The following is a 24,809-nucleotide window of genomic DNA, read 5'->3' as shown; positions in this document are numbered from 1 at the left end:
TGGCTGTTTTCAGGGAAGATATTTAGTGTAGCCCACTAGCCCATGGTAATACGGTCAACTAAGTATAAGGTTAAAGTGTTTAAAACACGCTTGCTAGTAGGTTGAAACTTGAAACAACCTCAGTGAACAGGAAAACCAAAAAGAAGCCAGGAAGCTGTGAGCAGACAGCACCTGAAAGCTCATCTACACACTGCTGCAGTCTGTGGTGCAGTCCTCACTAGTATGTTCTTTATTGACAACATTAACCACTTAATCCCTATATACTTCATCGTACGACACATAGCCAAAATAACCGATCTACAAGCTAGCAATGTGTTGCGTATTGCGTCGCCAGATTAAAAAAGGTTAAACCCCGTAAACAGGAACAGAGTCTATAATATCTACACTGGATATGATAAGTGTATAAAATAACAGAGACATCTTTTCTTTTTACAAATAATAAAAACTCAACCTCTGGATTCATTTCGAGGAACAGTCAGTGAGAAAGTTGTCAGTGATCGTGGTAATCACAGAATTTGTCAAGACAGAGCTGTATCAATATACCGCAAGGGAAATTCAGTTGCACAAGCAACACCCTGACCACAGAAGGAATCACATGACAGATACAGAGGAATAGAGAGATACATTTAAGCTTCAAGGGTAAAAGTAAAAAGGAGTTAACAAGTAGAAACGTACAAGTAGTACAAATAAGACACAAAACACCAAATAGTAGATTTAAAGTCTGGTCTGGCACTTGACCCGACCATGATTTGCTTACTGTTTACTATACATGCAGCCAAAGTATCAATGAACAATCCATCACCAGTAGAATGTATATAGCCGTGCAGTCAATCTAAAGTGGATAAACAAGGAATATACGGATAGATAGACCTTTATTGATCCCGAGGGGAAATTCAGTTGTCATACCAGCACCACAGTAAGGATGAAACAAAGATACAGTCTACGGTAAAACATTTACAGCAGTTATTCTAATCATGTATAATCTATCACCATTGGCATAGGTACATGGGTAATAAGATGTGTGTCAGTGGAGAGATTCATTATTCGTTGCCTGTACTGTATGTTTTTCCCCCATCAGCATACTGACATGTTTTCATAACGTTCAGCACAAATGCTTCCTTCCTGTTCAAAGCTGCAGCAGAATCTAACGTTTGGCTGTGGTTTCCTTTAATTTACCTGTGTGCGTGTGCGTGTGTGTGTGCTCATTGCAAGACATACTTTTAATTCTTGTTTGAATTTCTACATACAGTACACACTGAGAAAGTGTATATGTACTGTAGGTTTAGATATCACTGTGAAGTTTGTGAACTCAGGAAATACTAGCTACGGATAGTAGCACTGCTACGGACATTTGAGTGCAAATTATGTTATACTAATTTTGTTTGTATTTTATTGTAATGAAATGCACTTTCTTAAACTTTGTAGAGAACACTCTCAACATAAAACGCAAGACCTACTGTATACTGAACAGTGGCTACAGTATGGTTGTGACAGAAGCAGCTGTTTCTTCTCATGGGAATTAGAGATCAAATAAGTCCAATGTAACAGAGTTATTTAATTAGGCTTATTGATAAATACCCAAAGCGAAATGTCTAAATGCCCTGAGATTAGACTTTAATGGGAAGTAAATTAAATAACTTGGATGTGATTTACGGTGCCATGGAGGACACAGAGACACTGTGTGTGTGTGTGTGTGTGTGTGTGTGTGTGTGTGTGTGTTGTGTGTGTGTGTGTGTGTGTGTGTGTGTGTGTGTGTGTGTGTGTGTGTGTGTGTGTGTGTGTGTGTGTGTGTGTGTGTGTACTGGTCTATTCTCATGTACAATCTAACTACACACTGTAAGGATAAAGTTATTTCTGTATTTACACAATTATTAGAATTATTTCCAATTATTTGGAATTCTGCATGTTTCCTAATAGAGTTCAGGGGCCCATGTTGGCAAAGAAGTGTACATACTGTAGGTCAAACTTGTGACATATACTTGTGGTCGCGTTAGAAGTACAAGACCCTGTTGGCAAAGAGCTCTGCGTATAGGTCAAAGATCCTATACCAAACTTCCTTCCTCATCCTGATCACAAACCATGATACTGAAGAAAGCCAGCTTTGACAGACAGACGAGTTTCCTTGTGTCTCAGTGACAATAACCCAAAACAAGTAATAATTTGGCTACGAAGTCAACCATATCAAATGGACGAGTCTCTGAGGTAACTAAATATTGCTCTCTGAATCGTTCAAGTACAGAGATTTCCTTTACCTGTTATGGAGGGCTGCGTTGTTTCCGGTGGAACCTTCACTAGGTTCCATCACAATCACAGCCAAGGGCCAGCTAGGTTACGGGAGACTAATAGTCACTAGAGACTGGCGGAGCTCTGTGATTGGACCAGGGGTCAGGGTTGATTGTGGGAGGCCACCCAATCAGGGAGGAACACATATGGAGAGGATTTTAGAGAGTTTACCTCGATGAGTCGCCATGCCGAGTGACTCATCGACACTGGGGGAGAAATGAGAGCAAAATGAAGGACAGAATAGAAAGTAGGAGGGGAGAAGAAGGGAGGGGAGGAGGGGAGTATAGAGGGGACAAATGGAAGGAGGTGAAGGGTAGAAGGGGTTTACTTGGGGGAGAAAAAGCGGATAGGGGAAAGAGCATTCAACAGAAGAGAAGGGATAAAGCAAAAGAGGAACATCTGGTGGGGCCACGGCTATCTTCAGGGAAGACACAGCTCTGTAACTGACTTCCTGTTGTGTTTTTTTTTTTGCTGAGGTTGCTCTGCTCCCCTGTGGTGCAAATGGAGACAGCACATGTGTGACTCGGTACAGAAACAGACAGTGATAGAACATGGCTGAAGGTTCATGCCGACATGCTTAAGTACTGTATATCCTCCTTTAACTCTCCTCCCACCTTGCGTGGAAATCCCTAGAAATGGGACCTGTAAGCACTTTAACAGTATGTACGTTACATGTGTAGCCAGAGCTATACGCATAATATATATATCCTGTATGACACTCGATTCGTCTATATTAATATGCTAGACCCCCGTTTAGCAAAACTGCACCCCAAGGTTACAATAACCCTCAACAGTGTTTGCTTTTTCATCAGCACTTTGCTGCAGTTACAGGCCATACGTTTGGTAATAGCAGTCGTTAAGAAGATAAACTGCAAAGTTTGTGGTCTAACTCTTCTAGGTGTTTTTCTTACGGTGTCTATTCCAAGTGCTGTAACTTAAGTCACTGAAGCTTTCCCCAGCTGGACTACTTATCTCTGGCAACTATCATCAAGGACAGACAAAGTAAGGGAAAGAGAGTAATGGGGGGAGAGAGAGAGAGAAGAGAGAGAGAGAGGGGGGGGGAGTGTCAGAGAAAGAGAGAATGCTTTTAATCAATGACCTGCATAAACTTTTCAGCACAGCCATTTTCTCAAACATCCACAATTCCTACTGTAAATCAACACGTTGGTCGGAATTAAACAATGCTGCACATGTGTGTTTTTCTGTGTGTGTGTGTGTGTGTGTGTGTGTGTGCGTGCGTGCGTGCGTGCGTGCGTGCGTGCGTGCGTGTGTGCGTGCGCGCATGCGTGCCGCTTAAAAAGAAAAAAAAAGGCAGATTTAAATCAGGTTTTTCAGGAAAAAGTAAACAACATTCCTGAACATCTACACAGGTTTAGTTGTAAAGTAAACAATATGTAACTGAAATAAAGAATGAAAGTTAGACTGAACCAGTGGGAGCTTCTTAAGAGGATACAGTACATCATCACGCCTTCTCTTGATCGGTTCTTAATGCAAACCAGTTGTTCCATGATCCATCTGCAGCAGATCTATGGTCTCTCTCTCTCTCTCTCTCTCCCACAGACACACACAAGACACCCAGATACTCACAGAGGTCTTCTATCTCATGGCTGTTGTACATGTCACCGCAAGCAGACGCCATCTCTCCTCTATCTCTCACAAATCCCTAGAGTCTAGAATGTTGTCTGGATTTTGGAAAGAACGTTCCTGCGCCTTCTTCCCATTAACCACTGGCTTCAGTCTGTGTGACAGATATTGTTCTAATCGTGGAATTTAACTGTGGTTAGGCTACACAGCAGCAGCAGCTAACTGGATGCACGCTGCAGTATGTACTGTCTATTTCTAATATTCCTTCCCGTTTCCCAGTTGAACAATAAACAGAACAGCGTCTAGGGAATCGAGCCTTCGGGGGAATCCCTGGCCCCTGAAAGCTGAATGCGGGGGAGAGCGAGGGACGAGCGAGGATGACTCAACTTTGGAGGAAAGGGACGGAAGAAGATGGAGGAAAGCTCTGTGATTAAAACTCTTTGTGCGGTCTGACTGTGTGCGCCGCTTCCAGAAACTTCATACCCAGTTATGATGCTAATTATCTATAATAGAAACCTTCCATACTGTATAATGTATGCATGGGGGCTGTCAAGGACAGAGAGCGAGGAAGAGAGAGGCAGAGACAGAGACAGAGAGAGGAGAATGAGAGGAAAAAAAGGAAGAAAAAGGAGGATTTACAGTAGCAGGAGAGACGATGGAAAATGTTTAATTATGTTTAGTATTTTTTAATAGAAGAATGTTACTTTTTTATGCACCCAACTTTTGTAAGGCAGAGCACAGCATATTTTATCTTTCATAGAGGCCATATTTGTCCCTTAAAGGGATAGTTCACCCCAAACAAAATGTAGTCACCCCATGGAGACTTGAATTCATGGATTTTTGTTTTGTTTTTGTCGCATTCCTAATCCAATAATTTGATGACCAGTAGACCGGTAGGCAGCGGTTCCGGAACCGCTACCAGTCATCAAATTATTGGCTTAGGAATGCAACAAAAAAACGAAAAATATCCATGAATTCAAGTCTCCATGGGGTGACTAATCGATAGGAAAAAAAGTCTTTTTGGGGGTGAACTATCCCTTTAATACAGTAAATATAGCTGCAATATGGATCATCTACAGCATTTGCCTTAAGCTCCAAATCTTAGGTTCTGCATGCTGCTTCCTGCTCCCTCCTCTCACTCTTCTCCTCTGTGTTGTGGAAACTCCCCAGTGGAACATCACTGAGCTCTTTGCCCCACATCAGCTACGGGTGAAAGTTCGCTCTGAGTTCCTTCAAGCTCTATTGCCAAAGCTTCTCTCAGCAGATAATAACCTTCTCTTCAGGAACCTAATTGCCCACAGCCACAAACCTACACTCTGGATTCTCTAAATCCCTAAATTACGTCAGTATAAACCTAAATAAATTACATATGATTTAAGCCTGGGATCCGCATTGTATTCTCAGATTCCGTGCCAGGCATTGTAAAGCAATGAGTATTCCCAAGTGATTGCTATCAAGCTAATATTTATGCAGTGGAAGCTGTCTATTCACTGGGAAGTGAGACACAAGAAGAGCAGCGTTTTCATACAATCCTTGCTCATTAAATCCCAAGCTCCCTTTCAAAGCCTTGAAGCGCGGAAGGCAAGGGTGCTCATCTGATTAAGGAGGGACCGTGGATTCATATCAGATAAGATCTACAGTGCACTTCTTGGGAGTCTTTGATGAGAGATGCTAATTTCCCATCCGGTAGTAGGTACACACACGACTGCACAGCTCACCCAGCCTATACTGTAGCCCTGTCCCCATAGCAGGAGGAAATGATCCTATCATCCTATCTCTCATCTCCCATCACAGCATGCCCCATCTAGTACATAACCACCAGTGGTGTAAAGTGACTAAGTATATTTACTACTTAAGTACTGTACTTTTTTTTAAGGTAACTTTTACTTTACTGGAGTATTTCCAATTTTCCATACTTTTACTTCTACTCCACTACATCTCAGAGGCAAATATTGTACTTTTACTCCACTACAATTATTTGAAAACTTTAGTTACTAGTTACTTTGCAGATATAAATGATTACATTATAAAACATACATTAACCACTTTAGCCCTATTTTATACCTAGGCCATTTGAAAATTGCCGATCTACAAGCTCACAACGCGTCGCACGGCGACGCGTTGTGAGCTTGCAGATCTGCTATTTTCAAACATTTTAGAACTTTTACTTTTGGTACTGTAAAGGGACACTTCACCCCAAAAAAACTTTGTTTCAATGGATTAGTCACCCCATGGAGACTTGAATTCATGGATATTTTTTTAGTTTTTTGTCTCATTCCTAAGACAATAATTTGATGACCGGCAGCGTTTCCGGTAGGAGACACAACGAGTTTGTTGTGTCTCCTACCGGAACCGCTGCCTACCGGTCCATTTTGATACCAATACTTTTGTACTTTTACTCAAGTACATTTTGAATTCCGGACTTTTACTTCTACGTCGCAGTAATGATACTTTTACTTAAGTGAAACATTTGGAGTACTTTTTCCACCACTGGTAGTGGTCCCACAGCAGGAGGAAATGATCCTATCATCCTATCTCTCATCTCCCATCACAGCATGCCCCATCTAGTACATAACCACCCAGCATACCTCTACTACGCCCCGCTTTGCTCCATATTGCATCCCTGCACCTCCCGCCTCTCCTCCAAAGTCACACGAGAATAACCTCCCTTCTGCTCCACAGACCCAGCTCACTCCAGCAGGAGGTGTTTCCACATGACTTCGGTCCGCAAAACCAGCGGTCGATTTCACCTCATCCTGTCCAAAGAGGTTTGCCCATTGCACATGATTTTACGTCACCTTCTTCTTTCTTCTCTCAAGACCACTTTTATTTATCAAAAAAAGAAAAAGAAACTTATGAATGGATGGATTTGGAATCCAATCCATGACTCCCAACTGGAGATTGCAGAATCAAAGAGAAAGGACTGGTGTTTATTCTTCCAAGAATGGACAAAGTCACTGACTGTTCTCCAGATCATCTGGTACTCATCACACACACACACACACACACGCACACGCACACACACACGCACACGCACACGCACACACACACACACACACACACACACACACACACACACACACACATACACACACACACAAACAAACAAGGAAACACAAACTGTAACAACGCATTGTTGTTGTTCATACAAAACTAGAGTTATGACAACACACCCTTAGAACAGGGGTTCCCAAACATTTCCATGCCAAGGACCCCCAAACAGCCGTAGACTATGGCTGTGAAGTGGTTAAAAAAACATTTTTAAACGGGCGATTGGGTTGCTCAGGGGTAAACTACCTGCCCACGTTCTAGGGGTTCAAATCCACCGCGCTTCATCCAGCTTTGTCACACGTCTATATGAACACAATTGACCCGTGTTTGGGGGAGGGAAGCCGGGTAGTACTTGTCACTGCACGTACTCCTACGGGCTGGAGAGGCACCTGTCAGTAGGGAGTGTTGGGCGGGAGGAGTAGGCAGAGGCTCTACGTCTTCCCGGTGGGGGCTCCTCACTGGCAGGTGAGCCAGTAGCCTGGCTGATGTGTGGGGGAGGAATTAATTAGCATAACTACTAAATTGGGAAGAAAAGGGAGTAAAGAATAGCCATTTAAATTACAAATATATGTATATTTTTTAATCTAACATACAGCTTCTTCTTCTTAATATTTCCTTAGTTTCATGAATGCAAATACATTTACAGCTGCTGTCTCCAGACTGCTCATGTGATATTTTAAAAACTATTTTACATCCGATTGCACTTGAATGAGCAGCGATTGAGGAGTAGACTATGGTATCAATTAACCAATTTGCCTATCTGGTCTACTGAGAATCAGCGGATACGGTAACAGTCTGTGTGTGTGCATGTACTGTATGTGTGTGTGTGTGTGTGTGTGTGTGTGTGTGGAAATCACTGGATGCAGTTTTGTAGAAGGCAGGCTCTAGACCGGATGGCACTGGTTCAAAATGGAATTAACGGCCCGGATCGCTGGCGTAGCGGTCCGCGCACCTAGGCTCCAAAGTAGCCTGACAGCGTGTCGCGGATTTGAGTCCCAATCCCGATTGCTGCATGTCACTCCCCATCTCCCACCCATTTCCTGTCAGCCTACTATCCTACCAATAAAGGCATTAAAAAGCCCTTTAAAAAATGTAATTAACACCACACAGATACTGCAGAAATACCATCATGGTAAAGATATTATTCATTTCAATATGAAAAGGATTTATAACAATTTATATTTTATGTTAGCCTTGGCACAATAATCTGATGAATTGGATTTAAATTCATTTTTAATATATGTATTTCCGCCCTGGCGCCGTCTGGGCCGCGCAGGCCCCACTCTTTAAAACCTGTTTCTTATAGAACACACGATGGGGATAAACACCATTAGCAGAGAATGCGTACCAATGACCTCAACTGAACCGTTTTCCTTTGTTTTGACCAGTCTGTCTAATGACAGGCTTCTTCTTACTGTCCAGATCGCCCACCCATGCAACAGGGATAAACACAAGTACAAATGAATAGAAGATCTAATTACTGGCAGCTGGACACAGGAAACTAACCAGTATAAGCTACAGGCCATATTCATAAAACATCTCAAATTAGACTAAATTACTGTATCATCAGTCTATTGAAACAGAAATCATAAAATGACACGTACAGCATATTTTTTCAGTGACCTGCAGCAACTCTATCTTTGATTCTTGGACCTTTTTTGTCTTCTTTGTTAATTTAATATTATTGTTTATTACACGGCTTGTTTGAATGCTTGATTCTGATTGGTCAACAATCGCTGAATTCAGCGGTGTGTTATTTCTTGATAATGACCAATGAGCTCAATAACAGACCGCTGTCTAATCAAAGCCTCAGAGCACCTGCTCATATCAACCTGCGCTGCTTGATTTTATGCTGTATCCAACATGACAACCATGTAAACAAACACACCATGTCATTTACAACTAAACGTTGCTCTCAAGAATGTTTTTGAAAACATTTGAAGCGAGAAATAGACAATGCAGTAACCAAAAATGTATTCTATTTGATCCACTTGTTTTTCGAGGCGACCGTGTCCGCCCAGCTCAACACATGGAATATTTTCATTGCCGTAAGCAAGGAAATACTTCGTTTTGTTGTTACTTTTGGGTCAATTTATGTATTTATTTATTAAGTAGCCGTGAATAAGCGGGATAATGTACGGGTAGCTGGTCCTTATTGAAAACAAATCCCTTCAGGGTGGTTATGCACATCTGCTCCGCGTCGGTGCATAGTCACCCTGTCGGGATTTATTTTTCAATAATGACCAGCTACCCGTACAATACATTATCCCTTGCATATTTAATTTCAGACAGCTAATATTGACCTAAAATGCATGAAGTGTTTCATATCTCAGACGCCAACTGCAACGTTCTTTTTTCTTTTAGTTTTTGCTGGGAACTACCAATAGGAATCATTTCTTCTTTCTTTCTTCTTTCATTCTTAGTTTTAAAAAGCTGTTAAATGAGTGTTGAATTGATGGGACACGTTAGGGTTAGATAAACGACTGTACAAGTCTCATGTACATTACATTTCCTTCCTCGCTTCAGTCTTTCTCTTACCCAGATAAGAGGTTTGATTTTCACATTGGTTTATAGGACAATGGAGGTCTGGCAGACCCTGATATCTGTAAGATAAACAAGACAGACGATTCACAATGGGAGAAAGACATGAATATATAGGTAGTGTCATCAGTTACTATGTCGTCGCTGCCAGGTGGAAACCTTGCATGTCCAAAGCAGTTTCTTTTCAGGATATGGGATGATATTTTTCAGAAACAGTGAAAGTAGCAGATCTATAAGCTCATTGTGAGCTTGTATATCGGCTACTTTCGGCTTTTACTTGACACTCTTATATGACAAAGTAGGGCATTAATTATTAATTATGGAGATACATGTGGAGATACAAGTTTTCTGCCCAACAGCAACAATATGTTATCTTGGTTTATTACACGGCTTGGTTGAATGCTTGATTCTGATTGGTCAATCGCTGAATTCAGCGGTGTGTTATTTCTGGATAATGACCAATGAGCTCAATAACAGACCGCTGTCTAATCAAAGGCTCAGAGCACCTGCTGATATCAACCTGCGCTGCTTGATTTTATGCTGTATCCAACATGACGGCCATGTAAACAAACACACAATGTCATTTACAACTAAACTTTGCTCTCAAGAATGTTTTTGAAAACATTTGAAGCGAGAAATAGACAATGCAGTAACCAAAAATGTATTCTATTTGATCCACTACACTTCCTTGTTTTCCGAGCCGACCATGTCCGCCCACTTATGGAGTACTTTCATTGCCGTAAGCAAGGAAATACTTTGTTTTGTTGTTACTCTTGGGTCAATTTATCAGTTTATTTATTAAGTAGCCGTGTAATAAGCGCGATAATTGACGGGTAGCTGGTCATTATTGAAAATTAAAGCCCTTCAGGGTGATGATGCACCAGCTAACCGTCAATTATCCCTTGTTTACTTCATGAAGCTTTGGTTACCCATTTCCCATCATATTGCTTTGTTGTGGAGTGAGGGAAAACGGTCATAGATGTGTGTGTGCGTGTGTGTGCCTGTGTGTGTGTGTGTGTGTGTGTGTGTGTGTGTGTGTGTGTGTGTGTGTGTGTGTGTGTGTGTGTGTGTGTGTGTGTGTGTGTGTGTGTGTGTGTGTGTGTGTGTGTGTGTGTGTGTGTGTGTGTGTGTGTGTTGTGTGTGTGTGAGTGCGTGTGCACGTGTGAGACTGATACAGTACTGACATGGACAGGATGGCATATCCAGCTTTGTTAAAATCACAAAGGAAAACAAAGTGTGATTCTGTGATCATTCTGCCAAGAGTCATGATCCCTGACCACTGAGAGGATGTGTTCGTGTGCGTGTGCGTGTGCGTGTGCGTGTGAGTGTGTGTGTGTGTGTGTGTGTGTGTGTGTGTGTGTGTGTGTGTGTGTGTGTGTGTGTGTGTGCGTCTGCGTGTGCATGTGCGTGTGTGTGTGTGTGTGTACAGAGTAAATAATAAGATCCTCAGGGCTACTTGGAAGTGCAAACATTTGTACAATTTCAGAGTTAAAGAAGACAATTGTGCTGTGAACTGTACTGTACCACTGTATCTACATGTGTGTGTCTGTCTACATGATAAATACATGGAGTGTGTGTGTGTGTGTGTGTGTGTGTGTGTGTGTGTGTGTGTGTGTGTGTGTGTGTGTGTGTGTGTGTGTGTGTGTGTGTGTGTGTGTGTGTTGGCGGTGGGATTTGAGGGGATGGCTGTGGTGGGAAACTTCTTTAACCCCTGACTTCCCCCAGATGCTCAATGTAAACTCAAACTTCCCAAAGCCTTATCTGGGGGAGGAGTACTGTCTTTGTGCATAAGTGTCTGTGTGAGTGTGAGTGTGTGTGAGTGTGTGTGTGTGTGTGTGTGTGTGTGTGTGTGTGTGTGTGTGTGTGTGTGTGTGTGTGTGTGTGTGTGTGTGTGTGTGTGTGTGTGTGTGTGCGCGCGTTCGTTCGTTCGTTCGTTCGTTCGTTCGTAAAAATGTATCTGTGGCAGTGGTGGAAAAAGTACTAAAATATTTTACTAGTGAAAGTACCAATACTGCAATGTAGAAATACTTTGTTACAAGTAAAAGGTAAACTTCTGGAATTGAAAATGTACTCGTTATGCAAAAGGTCCTATTTCACAAGTTTTCAAATGAAAAAAAAATCCTTTGAAAATAGCAGATCTACACACACAAGCTCACATCGCGACGCGTTGTGAGCTTGTAGATCTGCTATTTTCAAATTGCCAAAGTTTAAATAGGGCTGAAGTGGTTTTGTAATAATAATCAAAATCTACAAAGTAACTAGTAGCTAATGTTTTCAATAGTAGTGGAGTAAAAGTACAATATTTGCCTCTGAGATGTAATGTAGAAGAAGTAAAAGTATTGCAAATTGGAAATACCTGCAGTAAAGTAAAAGTACCTCAAAATTGTACTCAAGTACAGTAGTTGAGTACATGCACTTAGTTACTTTCCACCACTGATCCGTGGCATAAAGACCATTTCGTTTTCATTTCCCCCAGCTCCGCCCCATCTTCAACTCTAACATACACACAACTTTTTTCCTCCAGCCAGGGCTGGTCTGAGTCCACACACACTTCAAATAGTCACGAGAAGAACATTGCTTTGAATTAATCTGTGTTCCAGTGATGTGCTGCTGGAGTATCAACGGTTTGTGTCAAACAGGAAAACTCCTGTCCTACTGCTGCTGCCAGAGCTGTTGGGATGCGTATGAAGAATTAACTCATGGCACAGTCTGCATGAAATACAACTCCCTGACCCAAATATTTCTCACAAAGCTCTTACAAACTGAGCTAAAAGTAAACAAAACCACAAATTGCTTAAAAGGACATGGCTTTGACATCATTCAGCAAACCACAGTCTGACATGACATCACCTGCAAGCCAAGATTTTATACTATGTGCCGTCTGACCACATTTTCACCTGTCACACAGTGCCTCCTGGTGGCGTCTTTAAGACCTGCACCCTGAGTGACAGGCTGTGCCCTGAGAAGGCAAACAAGGGCAGCAGATTTTCACAGAGGAAGACACACTGTGTAAACTAGTCAGTCAACGAGACAAGAATCTCATTGACTTTGGAAGGTTGCTGAAGCTACTGAACAACATAACACACAACCACCTCACTGACAGCTAGATGAAGATGAATATCATAACAAGGCAAACAACTGCATGATCTCCTGCCTGTGACTTTTTTTCAACAATAAAAATCCCTTATTATGAAACCCCAAGGGTAAGTGTAAACATACATGAGTATAATCAAGCTCCACATACCAGGGCCTCCAGACAGCTGAGTAAATGGAAACCAGCCAGGAGACCTTATTTCCCCTCATGGGCAAGCAGCCTAAATATAAATTAAGATGGGATAGGGAATGCTGAGCATCTAAACAGGGGGCGATGACTCTACAGGCATGAAGACGAGCACAACATACACAACTATAGGAAAACAAACAGACTGACCTTCAACACTACAATACATGTCTGATAGCCTACTGTACTGGATGTTTACTGGGCAACATTTCACCATCACAGACCAACTGATGCTCTCTCTCTCTCTCTCTCTCTCTCTCTCTCTCTCTCTCTCTCTCTCTCTCTCTCTCTCTCTCTCTATATATATTCAATTCAAAGGGCTTTATTGGCATGAGAAAACATACGTTTACATTGCCAAAGCAATGTAAACGTATGTAAACTCTATGTAAACTGTATTCTATCTAATAATCATTGTGACAAGACACATACTGTACATTCTCACTCTCTGTCTGCGTCTGTCTGTCTGTCTCTGTGTCTCTCTCTCTGTCTGTCTGTCTGTCTGTCTGTCTGTCTGTCTGTCTGTCTGTCTGTCTGTCTGTCTGTCTGTCTGTCTGTCTGTCTGTCTGTCTGTCTGTCTGTCTGTCTGTCTGTCTCTCTCTCTCTCTCTCTCTCTCTCTCTCACTCTCTCACTCTCTCTCTCTCTCTCTCTCTCTCTCTCTGTCCCTGTCTCTGTGTGTGTGTGTGTGTGTGTGTGTGTGTGTGTGTGTGTGTGTGTGTGTGTGTGTGTGTGTGTGTGTGTGTGTGTGTGTGTGTGTGTGTGTGTGTGTGTGTCTCTCTCTCTCTGTCTCTCTCTGTGTCTCTCTCTCTGTCTCTCTCTCTGTCTCTCTGTCTCTGTCTCTCTGTCTCTCTGTCTCTCTCTGTGTCTCTCTCTCTCTGTCTCTCTCTCTCTGTCTCTCTCTGTCTCTCTCTCTGTGTCTCTCTCTCTGTCTCTCTGTCTCTGTCTCTCTCTGTGTCTCTCTCTCCACATGGTAATTATCTGACAGATCATGTTGACTGATGGTCTGGGGCTTGTACAGAGCAATTAGCCTGCAAGCAAGCTGACCTCGGATATAGCTTAGCCTCAAGGTGTGTGTGTGTGTGTGTGTGTGTGTGTGTGTGTGTGTGTGTGTGTGTGTGTGTGTGTGTGTGTGTGTGTGTGTGTGTGTGTGTGTGTGTGTGTGTGTGTGTGTGTGTGTGTGTGTGTGCGTGTGCGTGCGTGTGTGCGTGCTCGCTCGCACCCACACACACGCATTTCCCAATGGCCTATGGACAAGCAGAGACAAATCACCCACCCCCGCCCCTCTCTCTCTCTCTCTCTCTCTCTCTCTCTCTCTCCCTCTCACACATCAGAAGGTCAGTGCAAATAAGAGACAAATGGCTTCATTTGCTCCTTCAAAAGATAATAACCATAACCAATCAGAGAACAAATGTCCTACCAGATAATCTATTTACTTAGGCAAGGCTGACAAATTCCACTTCAGCGTATCTGACATCTGCTGGGTTTAAATTAGGATACCGCTTTTCCTCCTCAACATCACATTAGTCAATAACAGCCTAAAATGAATACCTATTTCCTCCTAACAAGGAAGCCAAAGCAGGAATAATAATATCTCACACGCTTTCTGTGTCTCTGACCTCCAATGTCCCAGACTCTGTCTACAGGCCCGTCCATTAAATTCACTTTAGACCAGAAAATAAGCAAGATCTAACTACTAGATTTTAGCGGTTTGCAAGAGTAGCTCCCAGTGGTGGAAAATAACTAAGTACATGTACTCAAGTACTGTACTTAAGTACAATTTTGAGGTATTTGTACTTTACTTGAGCATTTCCAATTTCCAATACTTTTGTTTCTACTCTGCTACATCTCAGAGGCAAATATTGTACTTTTACTCCAATACAATTATTTGAAATTTTTAGTTACAGTACTAGTTACTTTGTGAAACATACATTAACCACTTCAGCCATGGCCATTTGAAAATAGCCGATCTACAATCTCACAACGCGTTTGTAGATCGGCTATTTTCAAAGGAGTTTTATACATTTTGAAATGGGATATTGTGCATAATGAGTACTTTTACTTTTAGTACTTAAGTATATTTTGACACCAATACTTTTGTACTTTTACTTAAGTAAAACATGTGAGTACTTCTTCCATCACTGGTAGCTCCAGACACAAAGACACAGCCTGACCCTCTTATAGATGGTTAGAGTCCCGCAGAGCCATTCCATAATAATAATAATAATAATGAAGAAAAAGAAGGAAAAGAAGAAAAAAGAAGAAATAATCAATACTTTAATAAAATAATTACACCTCCCAATAAGAAATCTATTCTTTGTGTCCACCGGTATCCTGAGTCGTCCCGTCTATAGTGTTCAGAGAGAGATGATGGACAGATAGTCCTCTATCTGCCAGTCTGCACTGTTTGATGGATCAATGAACACCAGCCTCAGGTGTCAAGACAAATCTGTCTCTCTAGATACCAATCACTTCTCCTCTGTAGCCTGAAGTGCACCTAATCTTAAGTATGCGTGTGTGTGTGTGTGTGTGTGTGTGTGTGTGTGTGTGTGTGTGTGTGTGTGTGTGTGTGTGTGTGTGTGTGTGTGTGTGTGTGTGTGTGTGTGTGTGTGTGCCGATGTGGTGGTGTGTGTTGATGTGTGAGTAAGTAAAGGGAGAGAGAGAGAGAATGACACTTGGATTGTATTAGGTCCCAAATCAGTCTGTGATGTCCAGTGTTGGACATAGTGACATATACAGCAGTGTTCAAATTGGGTAAGCAGTTGCATTTCTGTATGTCTATCTGTATCTCCATGTATGTGTGTGTGTGTGTGTGTGTGTGTGTGTGTGTGTGTGTGTGTGTGTGTGTGTGCACGCGCGTGCGTGCGCGTGTGTGTGAGTACTGTACGCAGGGAGAGAGAGACAGACACATGTCCTTTTCATGCCACCCATGTAAACACCCCATTATGTAAGTTCTCTGTGATATTTAGATCAAAGTAATGAAATGTTATTGGCTGGAAGGTGGCCGGACTCAAATCACATGACCTCGGAGAGAGGAAGTGCACCACAGTGAGGTCACACAGCGGGGAAACAATCACTCTGACAGAACACGGAAGGAAGTTGTGTGTGCGTATGTATGTGTGTGTTTGTGGGTGCGTGTGTGCGTGTGCGTGTGTGCGTGTGTGTGTGTGTGTGTGTGTGCGCATGCGTGCGTGTGCGTGTGTGTGTGTGTGTGTGTGTGTGTGTGTGTGTGTGTGTGTGTGTGTGTGTGTGTGTGTGTGTCTGTGTGTGTGTGTGTGTGTGTGTGTGTGTGTGTGTGTGTGTGTGTGTGTGTGTGTGTGTGTGTGTGCACGCGCACGAGTGTGTGTGCGTGGGGGGGGGCATGTGTGTGTATATACTGTTGTCATTTCCTTGTGGAAAAACTGAATGAACAGGAAAGCAGCTTATCTACTCTCACAAAGCCATTCTAGGTAAACTCCCATCGTACATTTGCACTTGATTGCATAGAGATCCGACTGTAGTTGTAAGTCTGAGATCACAAGATGTGGTCCGCTTGTCTGTTCCAAATGCACAGACAGACCCAATCGGGATAGAACGATTTGATGTGCTGATTGTGCTAGCTGCTGCTCCCCTCACTTAACCTTCAAAAATACTTGAAACCAAGGGAATTGGTCATTCTGTCTAATTTTAAAGCTCGTTTAAGTACCATGGTGAAGGAATCACTTTGTACTCACTGATGTCTATTAGTAGTCATCAGTGAGTGAGATCAACAATCTTCTGTTTCCTGGCTGTTTATTGTTGTTTTATCTGCTATTCTTATGGTGTTGTCTTCGCCAGGTCACCAGGTCTAAATAATAATACATGAAAAAATAAATAAACATAGCTGGCATATAGACGGGCGGACACATACAAATTTTTACATTTCAATGCTGTCATATCAATACATCTCACTTCTAAAGAGAAATCCTGATGCCACAGCAATGAAAAGGAGTTAATGTTACTTAGCATGGATATCACTACACTGTGGCGCTGTGTTGCATGGTGCAATGCAGCACATAGCAGTACTATGTTTCAAATGTATTTCCAAGTCACTACCACAAAAGTAGTAGGTCAACAACAAAGTACAACAGCCTCACTGGGGCTGAAACGGAATTATAGCAAAGTGTTGGGTGTTGGGTGTTGTTTTCTGTACTCCTGGTCTTACTGTATGTCAGAGTAGGGGGTGGGAAGGTGGTCCCAGCCCTCGAACCTATGGCAGGTCACCCCTCATTTGGACCCCCTAATAAGGCTTCTCCCTGTGGGCAAGTATCTGGACAATGCCCCTTGGCTTGGCTGAGACACAAGTGAGATTTCCAGCTTTGATTCAGAACAGAAACTTGTGGCGTACACATAAAAACATAAATTATAGGCACAGAGAATCACTAAATGGCAAACTCATGCACAGACATACTGTACGGCACACACACACACACACACGCACACACACACACACGCACACGCACACGCACACACGCGCACACGCACACACACGCACAATGCGACTGTTTCTGGGCTGGTAGTACTGTGGGAATTTTGGCTGCAAAACTTCCGCTGAATGACAAAGTATTGCAGTTTGCTTCCACTGCTAAGTACAACCCCAGGAACATATAACATCAAATGGTCTGTATCGTCAGGAAAACACACCCATAATTATATTTCATTAAGAGCTACTTATAAAATACTTTGGCAATCCGGCGAGCAGCGATGGGAATGTATTGATTTATCAAATGCTGAGGCCACAGTTTTTATCTTTAACTGTGGGTTTTTGCAAGGTCACAAAGCCAGTAGTCACTTTTCCTGCGAGTCAGTCGGCCCATCTGATAAACGAATCAACACACAAAGCAGCTGTACTGTGGTTGTTGTGCTACGCTCTGCGTTGGCCTCGCGCCGAGGTCCCTAAAATGCTGCATAAATACTGTAGATGCTGTTAAAGGGCTGAGTAAACAGCCTAGTAAAGGCTGAAACGTTGGTTACATCATAGTTGGCCCACCGCTTTTATCCCTCTGCATTTACAGGAATCTAGCCGGCTTGTGGTGAGAACTGATAGGTAATCAAATCTGTAAGAAGACATGAGAGCAACATGTGTCCGTTTGTGGGCATGGTGTCAGATTGTCTGTGAGATAGAGAGAGATAGAGAGGGAGAGGGAGAGGGAGAGAGAGAGAAGGAGAGAGAGAGAGAGAGAAAGAGAGAGAGAGAGCGAGGCTGTGTATTATGTGCATGCATACCGTCAGTATGCATGTGTCGGTTTGATAATAAAACCCAAATGTTCTATGCACGGCAAGTTTGCTTGAGGACAGGGTTGTCACAAGTACTCGTCATCACCAATAGCACTTCAACAGGCAGCCGGGAAAAAAATAAAAAAAACAATGGCTTCACAAACACCAATGCGAGAAAGGTTCACATTCTTCACAAGCAGGCATATATATTTATATTATATATTTACACAGATTAATTAAATGATTAATTTATGCAGCTGTATTTTTCCGCATCATGACAAGGCATGGGATCGTTATGGAAATTTCATTTCATGATTAACCTGGCAAAAATCATTGTGATTCATGATATTATCCTGATAATCATACAAGTCAAACTGTCCTGCTTTGAACCCGTTTTAGTTTTTAAAAAAAGGGCAGCAGTGGCTAAGGAGGTATAGTGGATCCCTAGCTGTCCCTGTGTTAGTGTTGAAGTGCCCTTGAGCCAGACAATGACTGAACCCCAACTGCTCCTGATGAGTAGATTGGTGCCTTGCATGGTTTGTGCGTGCGTGTGTGTGGGTGTGTGTAGGTGTGTGCGTGTGTGCGAGCGTGCGCGTCTGAGTGGATGAATGTAATTCTCACTGTAAAGCGTTTTGGATAAAGATGCTATATTATACAGTAAATGCACAATTTACCATGAAAACAGCAAACCCTAAGCCTAACGGTAACTGAATAACACTATGGCAATTTCCTGTCATTAAACAGTATTGCTAGCCTTGTGGAGAGAGAGAGAGAGAGAGAGAGAGAGAGAGAGAGAGAGAGAGAGAGAGAGAGAGAGAGAGAGAGAGATCTCAGCTGGGGTTGAAAGGATAATCGCGCTCAAGTGAGGGTATCCATGATTATCCCGATAATGGAAGTTCACCACAATAAAATGATGGTATTTATGCCATGATAAAGGATAAAATCTTACATCCTCCCATCCCTAATCATGACACAATCTACACAAGAAACCCATGGAAACCCTGGTATTCCAATCTGCAAGAAGCTGCCCTGGACCACATCAGAGTGGTTTTGAAGTTAACTAATTATTATTGTACAACAGTGCTACTGCACTGTAACTGCTACAGAGGTTAGACAGAGGTTAGTCACATAAAGTACCTCCACAGAGAGGCAGTCCACAGGCCTGAACTAAGCCTGATTTATACAGAAAAATAACCAGCGCGTCGCATTGTGAGCTTGTAGATCTGCTATGTTCAGCATTACTGACAGATGGGCCTCCTCCAAGGACACGGGTACTTGTGTTACTGACAGACGTGAAGACACACGGCTTTAATCAAAAAATGCTCTAATGTTACTGAAACACTCCCCAGGCCCCTCCCCCATGGCCTTCGTGTGTGTGTGTGTGTGTGTGTGTGAGGCAACCAGTGGAGAAAGAGAAGGAAGTGGAAAGTGGGAAGAAAAACATTGATGATGTATTCTGGAAAAATGTGTCAACGTATTTTTAACTCCTGGGATTTGTGAAACAGAAGGAGAAAAAAACAGAAACAAAAGTCATTAAAGGATGACTTCACCCATTTCATCTTCCATCTTCATATAATTGGTCCTCACTCATGTTCATGATTAAATGGTACCATTTTTTTCTTCTCGGTCTGTGTCTCATAGGAGGGCTGTGGACACCAGTGACATCATCGTTTAGGCAATTTCTTTTCCAAACAAGATTTAAAAAAATGTATTTAGATTTTTATTAACGTGAGAACAATGGCTTCCATTATAGCATGCTAACTTTCCAGGAAGAGAAAGCCTCCCCTGAGACACAGAGTGAATAGACAAACACTGTACCATATTATAATGAGCATTAGTGAGGACCAATTATATGACAGGTTGAAAATGGGTGAACTTAAGTACAGTACTTGAGTACATGTACTTAGTTACTTTCCACCACTGTCGTTATGGTGTGAAGAAATTACACCACTTCTCTGTTCATCAACATTAGTAAGTTGTGGTGTATCCATGATTGAGAGAAAGAGACACCAGTAGAAAGACAGGGAAGATAGCTAGTCTGACGGCATGGGATGGTCATTCCTGCACAAACTCAAAAGAGAGAAAGGTGGGGGGGGGGGGGGTGGAGAGAAAGAGATAGAGAGACAGAAACTAGTCTAAGGCTACAGTATTATGTATTATAAACCACTCTCAACTTGGCGTCCCTATTTTTGGCACGTCATTATAGGCAAAGTTTTTCAAATACAAAAAAAAAGACTTTCAAGAACATTAATTAACTCTAGTTTCTCAGGCCAATGCTTTGTGCTCTGGTCCGCTAGAACCCCAGCTGAGATGTCTCACACACACGCACGCACGCGCACGCACACACACACACACACAGAGAGTGAGAGACACACCACATCCCCAAGAGTTGTGGTTAGCTTTCACATACGAGGCCTAAACATCAAAAACCCTGGTTTCCTCTCTCTCTGATTAACACAGGCATGCCTTAGTGTTACGCACACACACACACACACACACACACACACACACACACACACACACACACACACACACACACACACACACACACACACACACACACACACACACACACACACACACACACACACACACACACGTACGTTACGACTAGAATGTCCAACTTTTAAGGTCATTACAAAGACATTCAGTGCATTTGCGTGATGGGTGGTTTTCTTGTTGTCATTCAACTGATTAAAGTGAAAGACAATCACTGGCCCCAAACCAAACCTCAGCAGCAAATAACACCAATATGAAGCCGGGCCCCCGAGTGGAGCCCTATGATTACAGTCACTCACTATGCAATTTTCAAACAAATGCATGAGTATATTTTCAGCTTAGCTGTGTGTCTCATTCTCCGTCTGCAGTCATGTACAACAAACCACTTGGTTCACAGCAGAACACAAAATACTGTGTGAAAATAATGGCATATGTACAATCTTTACCTCTCTGGATACAGTGAGTTTCTACTGTATGTGTACAGTGTACACTCATAATCACAGGGGAAGCTCTTTTGGTGCTACTGTGTACATATCACCTATCTTTAACCACTTAAGACCTGAGGCCGATTCTACAAATGCCTTCTAAATCCTAGCAGTTTTCTAAAAAACGTATGTTCCTATGTCAGTGGTGCTCAAACTTTTTCATGTCAAGGACCCCCAAAATAATATGTATTTGGCTGCCGATCTCAAAATATGTTGTTCCAGGGACCCCTAGAAGCAAAGATTTGAGTTAAAAATGTAAAAATGTTCGTAGTGCGGCACTCAGTGCTGCACTATGAGCTTGTATATCTGCTATTTTTGATTAGCCAAAGTGTAAAATAACGCTTTTTAGCTCAAATCCAAAAATGACACCGATGCGTTCCAGGTCTTAATGGGTTAATGTGGTTAAAGGTGATGGATAGCACCTATAAAAGTAGGCCCTAGATTGAACCATTAGAACTTTGGTGGTGAACTATATGTACAGATGGAGCCACAATGATGAGGTAGCCATGTCACCTTTGGGGCCCTGGAATATTTCCTTAGACTAAGAGGCCCTTGGGTAGCCTGGTAAACCCTCCCTCCGGAAATCTCATTTCTATTTGATTCCTGGAGTGAGTCTGGCATGAACCGCCTCTCTGCAATATTGGCTGTGTATGCCAAACGGCCGCGCCTATCAGCGTCGTCGCTCATTGTTCTGTGATTGACAGCTTACGTTGGCCAATCAGGTGGCGAGTTCGAGTGAGCCCAAAACACGAACGGCAGCCATCTTTTTCTTGTGCGGCCAATTCTCCGCTATTTTTTTACTTCAAAAAGCTCTCTAACTTCTATTTTGAGGCACGGAATTTACTTATAAGATATCGTTTGGATAGAATTTAGTTGTTTAACTTCATATATGTGGTCAATTAATCATGACAAAGCCTATTTAAAAAAAATATATTAGAGAACCGGTAGGGGCGGGCAGTGACACCATTGTACCCGAAAAAGGCAACCCATTTTGGGTATGGCTGTCTCAAAAGTCCCGTCGCGTCACATTAAGACTGGTGAACTGCTGATTGGCTGAAGGGGAAAAATTATCATTGGCTGAAGGGGTTGTCAGTCAACGGTATTACTCCCGCCCAACTCCAGCACAGCCAATATTGCAGACAGGCGGATCAGGCCAGACTCACTCCTGAAATGAAATGGAATTGAGATTTCCGGAGGGAGGGTTTACCAGGCTAGCCCTTGGGAGCAACATGGATTAGATTAGAACCACTGCTTTAGTGTGTTATTCTCAGTAAATACAATATTTTTTAATGTAGCTATTTTTTATTTATTTGTCCGGGTAGCTCAGTCGGTAGAGCTCTCGCCTTCAGACCACAAGGTCATGGGTTCGATCCCGGCACCGCCAACTCAGCGCATGAGTAGCACGGCTTGGGTGCGGTAAGTCGTGCGGTAAGTACTGGGAGCGGAGGATAGGTGTGGCGCTCCACCTCAGCAATCCATCTCCCAGGGGTCTAGCGCATAGTAACGGGGACAGACTCCCGCGTGTTACTCGGCTGATACCGACAATAAGCCATCTCCCGACCTACTTACTTATTACTTACTCATAATTTTTTATTCTTCCCCCATCTTAACAAAACCAAGCTGAAGAACCAGTTGAGAAACTCTAAAGAACCATGCGAACCATGAGTTGCTACTGTAGTGAAGTGAAGTACCAAAGAATCAATGACAAACTAAAATGTTGTGTCTGTGCGCAGTTTGTGAACAAAGCCATACAAATCACAGTGCGGTGTTCAGTGGCGAAGCCGCACTAAACAGGGAACGCTATGCAAACCCCCCACCGGTATACAAGAGCGAGCCGGCCCATAGCAAGACATTTATCAGATTAACTAGTCATGCAAACTTGAATGCAGCTTAACATTAAAGCCATAGAACAATGAATTCAGTTTAGAGCCATACAAACATTGAATTTCAGTTTACTTTAGAGCCATGCTACATGAATTTCAGTTTAACATTCAGTTTAAACATTTGAGTAATGCAAGACTCTGAACTAAGTTGGAGGCTGGGGTGGTGGAGGCAAGCTTTGCTGGCAGCAGCAGCGTGTGGCAGCAATTCAGAGATCCAGTGTAGGAGGGAGCCGTATTTAAACGGAGCGCCTTGTTGAGGGAATGAAGTGGGATTGGTGTGTAGAAAAGCATGGCTGATTGAAAGCAATCAACAGACTGACAACTGATTACAGCTGAGGCGTGTATGACTCCCGTGCCCTGCATGAGCAATGCTTCATTGTGGTCTACTTTTGAGGGGACATACATACATACATACACATAACCCCTGTTCTAGACAGATTTGGGCCTTAGTTATGATCAGTTATGATCATAAATCAGCATTACAGGAAGGATAGATAGAGCTCTGATTATAGTTAGTTAGGGTTGTAATGGGTAAACAGGCTTACGGTCATGGTTGGGGGACTTGCGCCCGGCATTGTTAGGCGAGGGACAGCGGATGGTGGTGACGATGGTGTTGTGGTGGGGGTTGGGGTGATGCGGGTGGTGCACCGCCGGGTGATGGCCGTTATTCTCCGGCGGGGCTCTGGTGATGCTGATCTCAGGTTTGCGGACGTCTCCAGGGCCGGGAGGCTCCGCCTTATTACGGCTGTGGTTCTGCTCGGGGGCGGTGCGGGCCGTGCCGTTTCCGTTGTTGCTGCTAACGTTCCCCTCGTTGCGTCGCATCGCCGGGGAATCGGCGAGCGTCTTAGCGAAGGTCACCTCTCGCTTGTGGCCCATCTCGGGGGTCTTCGAGTGGCCCAGTACCTCGGGCCGCTTCAGGGCGCTGTTGCTCGCGGAGCGGGCGGAACCGGGGCTGGTGATGTAGTCCGGCTGCTTGTTGGAGGAGGAGGAGATGTCGATGCAGAGCTCGGAGCGGCGCGACACGGGCTCCGGGGTTTTGGAGCCGCCGCCCATGATGGAGCGCGGCTGGGTGTAGTTGTGGTTGTTGTTGTTGGAGGCGGCGGCGGCGGCGGCGGAGGCGGCGGTGCCCAGGTCGCGATAGTAGATGCTGGTGGGAGACATGGCGTTGCGGTGGGGGGAGTTGGTCGTCCGACGGGAGCCCGGGGAAGTATGGCCGTCGACGTCCTCCACCTCAAAGGACCTCTTCAGAGCTGCATGGAGGGGAGAGAGACAGTGTTATAAATGGTGCATTTATATAAATGGTAAATGGTGCATTTATATAGCGCGTTTATCCAAAGCGCTTTACATAGATTGAGCATTACATTCACCCATTCACACACACATTCATACACCGATGGCGGAGGAAACCATGCAAGGCACCAACCTGCTCATCGGGAGGTTAGGGGTTCAGTGTCTTGCTCAAGGAGACACTAACTCTGGGGGAGCGCGGGATCGAACTGGGGAACTCGTGGTTCCCATTTGGCCGCTCTACCGGCCACTCTACCCCTGAGCCACTGACGCCCATGGCGTTACAGGACACAATGTATTTACAGCAAATCGATTATCACCTACATTACATCATCCCGGTTGATTATGGCTGGAGATCTCTGTCTGACTGTCTCATGTATTTACATTTACTTTCCCGTCTTTCTACCCTGTCCTGTCTAAAATAAAGCAGAAATACATAAATAGATTAAATAACATTTTCTTTCCCTGCATTATTTTTATAGGTCTCATTTGTAGGTCAAATATAAGGTTTACAGTTGGAAAGAACAATGAAATTAAAGGTTCTTCAAAAAGGTCACATCAATTAACTGCACCATAAGCAAACCATATTCTTTTTTTATCGTCTCGTTCTAAAAACCAATATGAGCAATATCCCAGTAGTAAACCGCCTGTGGTTTGAGGGGTGGGGGAAACTGGAGAAGCTATTT

General features: G+C 43.3%; 1 protein-coding gene across 1 annotated transcript in view; it reads right to left on the bottom strand.

Moving 5' to 3' along the window:
* The window catches only part of septin9b (septin 9b), a 93,184-nt gene that overhangs the window by 47,973 nt on the left and 20,402 nt on the right, over window positions 1–24,809 (bottom strand). Inside the window, exon 2 of the mRNA XM_080443513.1 lies at window positions 23,382–24,086. Within this exon, the coding sequence (XP_080299639.1) occupies window positions 23,382–24,086 (705 nt within the window). The remainder of the gene's footprint in view (window positions 1–23,381; window positions 24,087–24,809) is intronic.

This window comes from Gymnoscopelus braueri (genome assembly GCF_963280865.1).
Source record: "Gymnoscopelus braueri genome assembly, chromosome: 2".
NCBI lineage: Eukaryota > Metazoa > Chordata > Actinopteri > Myctophiformes > Myctophidae > Gymnoscopelus > Gymnoscopelus braueri.
This window is presented reverse-complemented; position numbering and strand designations above follow the sequence as displayed.